This window comes from Cariama cristata, unplaced genomic scaffold (assembly GCF_000690535.1).
Source record: "Cariama cristata isolate BGI_N322 unplaced genomic scaffold, ASM69053v1 scaffold22836, whole genome shotgun sequence".
Classification (NCBI taxonomy): domain Eukaryota; kingdom Metazoa; phylum Chordata; class Aves; order Cariamiformes; family Cariamidae; genus Cariama; species Cariama cristata.
In genome coordinates this window covers 1,566-5,164 of record NW_009624105.1, presented here as the reverse complement: position 1 = coordinate 5,164, position 3,599 = coordinate 1,566, and the positions used below count along the sequence as shown (strand labels likewise).

At 51.5% G+C, this 3,599-nt stretch overlaps 1 protein-coding gene across 1 annotated transcript in view; it reads left to right on the top strand.

The window, feature by feature from the left end:
• Positions 1–3,599, top strand: part of USB1 (U6 snRNA biogenesis 1) — a gene marked incomplete at its 5' end in the record, with an annotated part of 3,961 nt that overhangs the window by 287 nt on the left and 75 nt on the right. The window contains 4 exon segments of the mRNA XM_009703053.1: positions 393–446; positions 2,233–2,338; positions 3,197–3,280; positions 3,574–3,598. Of these exon segments, the coding sequence (XP_009701355.1) occupies positions 393–446; positions 2,233–2,338; positions 3,197–3,280; positions 3,574–3,598 (269 nt within the window).

The following is a 3,599-nucleotide window of genomic DNA, read 5'->3' as shown; positions in this document are numbered from 1 at the left end:
CTTTTTCTTTCTGGCGTTTTCCTTTCTGCCTCAGGATCTGGCACCAGACAAGTCAGGTCTCAGCTTTCAAGGCTGAGGCCGGAGCTGTGCTATCCTTTGAACCATGGATTGTTTCACTGCTTATATCTGCCTCAGGGGCCCGCTGGGTATCAGCTGCTTCAGGGCTTCTGTGGCTTTCCAGGCTTCAAAGGGTTGGAAACTGGGGAGGGAGCGGATTCCTCTGAGCCCAGAAAGGTTCTGGTTGCACCAAGTCGGTCCAGTTGCAGCATACGTTTGCCTTTGTCTTTCAACAGCTCAGTAGAAATCCTGTCCCCTCCCCACCTTCTGCTTTTTTCTTTTCTCCCCCCCCCCCCGCCCCCCCACCAGCTGAAATAGGATCTTTCTTACTTCAGGTTCTTCTGCGTGGCTGACCAAGTGAAGGTTTACACCAACCAGAACAAAACCAGGTGAGCAAGCAGCAGGGCAGCCTGCCTGCTTGGGGAGAAGGCTGGGCAGGATGCTGGGTGGATAGGAAGCGTCACCCTGCCTGTCCATGGTGGCCGGGCTGAGCCATGTGACGGGGCGGTATGCAACCACCTTGTCTCCAGAGGGTTCACACCTTTCCCCAGCCACTTGCACAAATTTTTAGCTTCAGCGCTGATTCTTTGCAAACCGTTGGTCTTGTCAGCGATGGCCAGACCTCAGGCTGCAGGATTTTCAGTCTTCTGAAGAGAGGAGATCTGTTGACAACACGACCTGAGGCAGGCCTTTCTGCTGGGGTTTGATTCGTGCTACGGTTTCACAGCAGCTAAAGGAGGCAGCCACATTCGCTGCCATCTCCCATCTGGTTTGTTCTGCAGTTTTGTAAACTCTTGTGCCAGCTTGAGTAGCCCGGGGCGCACAGAGCCAGAGGCCACCTCTTTTGGCAACAGCACTAGTCATGAAATTGTAGTGTGGGTCTTCCACGAGCTGGAGAGAAATAGCTGAGACGGTGCTAATTCTTCAGGGTGTCAGCTCAGAAACCTGATTCCAGTTGAGTGCAATTAAGTAGTTTAAATGTGAAAGCAAAGATATTAAAACCGTGAAAAGTGGCTGAATCTAGTGGGAGTGGCAACCCACAAGAGTCATGGGCGGGATAAGCAGATCCTGGGTGAGACTTAGACTTCCCCTCCCCTCCTGGAGTCTAGAAAGCATCATCCAGACGGTCCTTGAGGAGGTACCTCATGGTCATGTCTCTCCAGCTTGGTACTTCCCGTTCCCGGTTTCTTGTCCCACCGTAAAACCCCTCCGGCAACTTCCGCTTTTGGAATGCAGCTCCTGCACGACACGCTGCTCTGCTGAAATACCCATCGAGTGCATCCTTTGCCTGGAAAATGAGTTTTCATGTCCCAAAAAGTACTGAGTTAATCTAGTAAATCTACATGGTATATCATCCAGTCCTGCTTCCCCCTGCTACTGATTTCAAAGGGTTAAAGAATTCAGCTAAATTAACAGAAAAGCAGGCACATTCTTTAGCCTGGCACCTCAAGGTTGGGAAGCATCAAGAAAAAGAACGAATGATAGAAGAAGGGACACGGTTATCTAAGTCGGTAGGCAGGAATGTGGAGAGGGAGTTCTAGACATGAAGGGAGCCAAGCTGATAACACGTTACAACCCACGGACATCAACAATAAACTAGCTGAGAGCAGGAGAGAGGTAATTGTGGTAGTGGGAGATCGCGACCTCCAACTCAAATGGCCCCCCTGAAAGAGGGCAAAACCCCGCTGGGGGAGTGTGCGTAGTTAATAGAGAGGCTTCGTTAGTGCTTACTGAGGATGCGTACTAATTTACGTTACAGGCGAGAAACTTAGAACCAATCCTAACTGTGAATAACAATGAATATGTAGTGAACTATGAATATGCAAATGTCTCAAGGTATATAATATGTATCTGCATTTTTCTCGGTGTGCATACTTGGAAGAGCGATCCCCCTTGCACGCGGCGCTGCAATAAACCAATGTTGGCTTTCTAAACTATCGTTTGGTTTAGAGAGTTTTCTTGGTTACAATTTTTGGTAACACTACCACGTCTTTATTTCTGTTTTTCTTCAGAATGCAGTCAGCATCCTTGAATGCTTAAACCTGGCATTCCTCAAATTATCTTTTGTTAGGGGGCAGGGAATTTGCCCAGTAGGAATGCAAGGCCCAGTATGCTTACAGGTGTGCTTCCTGCAGCGTGAAAGGGTGCTTGCTGTCTCTCCTTGTCTTTCTTTAGGACCTTTATTGGCTTGGAGGTGTCCACTGGGCATTTCCAGCTGCTGGAGCTGGTCTCGGAGGTGGACAGAGTTCTGGAGGAATTTGACCTTCCCACGTTCTACAAGGTGAGGCATCTCCCACGTACTTCCCTGCCAGTCTGGGCATGCCGGCTGGTTCCCGGTGAGAGGTCCTTGAAATGTTCACCTCAGATAAACAGGCGCAGGGACGTTAGACTCTGAAATGGTCTCCTTGGGGCTGGTTGGTCATGTTCATACTTAACACCCTGAACATGATCTTGCTGAGAATGGGACTAACGGAAATCTATGACTTCTGTATCATGTCCTGTGCAGAACAGTAAGGATATTAACGATGTGGTGGCCTCTTGAAAACTGGGTTTCTGGGGCAAAGGGCCAGAGCGTACGTCACAGTCGCTGCCCCGCTGGGTGTGGAAGCAGGGTTGTCCTAGGATAGAATGGGCTTAGGGTGAGCACTGTGGGACCGAGGGCAACGCTTGTGCCTCTTCCTTGGGCAGTTTCCTGCGGCATCGGTCCAGCCTCTTTGCTTGGTACTAGCTTTGCGGACAGGTTTGGGGTTTTGAAGGGCCAAACCCTGATTTCTCTGTCTCCAGAGCTGAGCAAGGGGCTCTTGTGGGTTATTCAGAAGTGACCCACCTACCTGCTCCAGGACCGGCCGTGAGAGATTCTTTGTGCAGTTGGAAAAGCTTCTGTAGAGTTGACCACAGGGAGGCTGGGAACCAGGCAGCCTTGCCCACTGGTGTCCAAAAAGGCTGGGGTGGGGAGTCCAGGACTCATCTCACCGCCAGCACTGTCCAGATCAGCTCTGCAACTGCTGAGTTGGCAGAGGGGGCTTCCAGTTTTGGGATCCCAGGCAGGGCAGCATCACACCACATCTCCCACTGCGGCTCTGTGCATTGAGCAAAGCTTCCTTTAGCCCTCACGATCTGATCCCTGTTTTGTCTTCAGGACCCGTCCTTCCATATCAGCTTGGCCTGGTGTGTCGGGGACCTGTCTGCCAGGCTGGAAGGGCAGTGTCTGCGGGAGCTCCAGGTGCGTCCCCACACAGTGTGGAGAGCAGGGGAAGAACAGAGCTGGTGTCCAGCCATGTCTCCCTGCTGAGGGCGGAGAGTGGGAAATTCTCTTCACTGAGCAAGACAAACTTCACTGGGTTGAAAGAAGAGAAGCTTTTGGGGGGAACGTGAGTTAAATCACCCTCCAGAGGGAAGTCAGAGGCCTCCAGCCGTGAATGGCCTCGTCTCTGACTTGGTTCAGAGAGGGAGCTGCTGACCCCGTCCTCTGGCAGATCCACCCTCCCTGTACTGACTCCTGCATCTGTTTTCCAGGACATTGTGGACGAGTTTGAGGACTC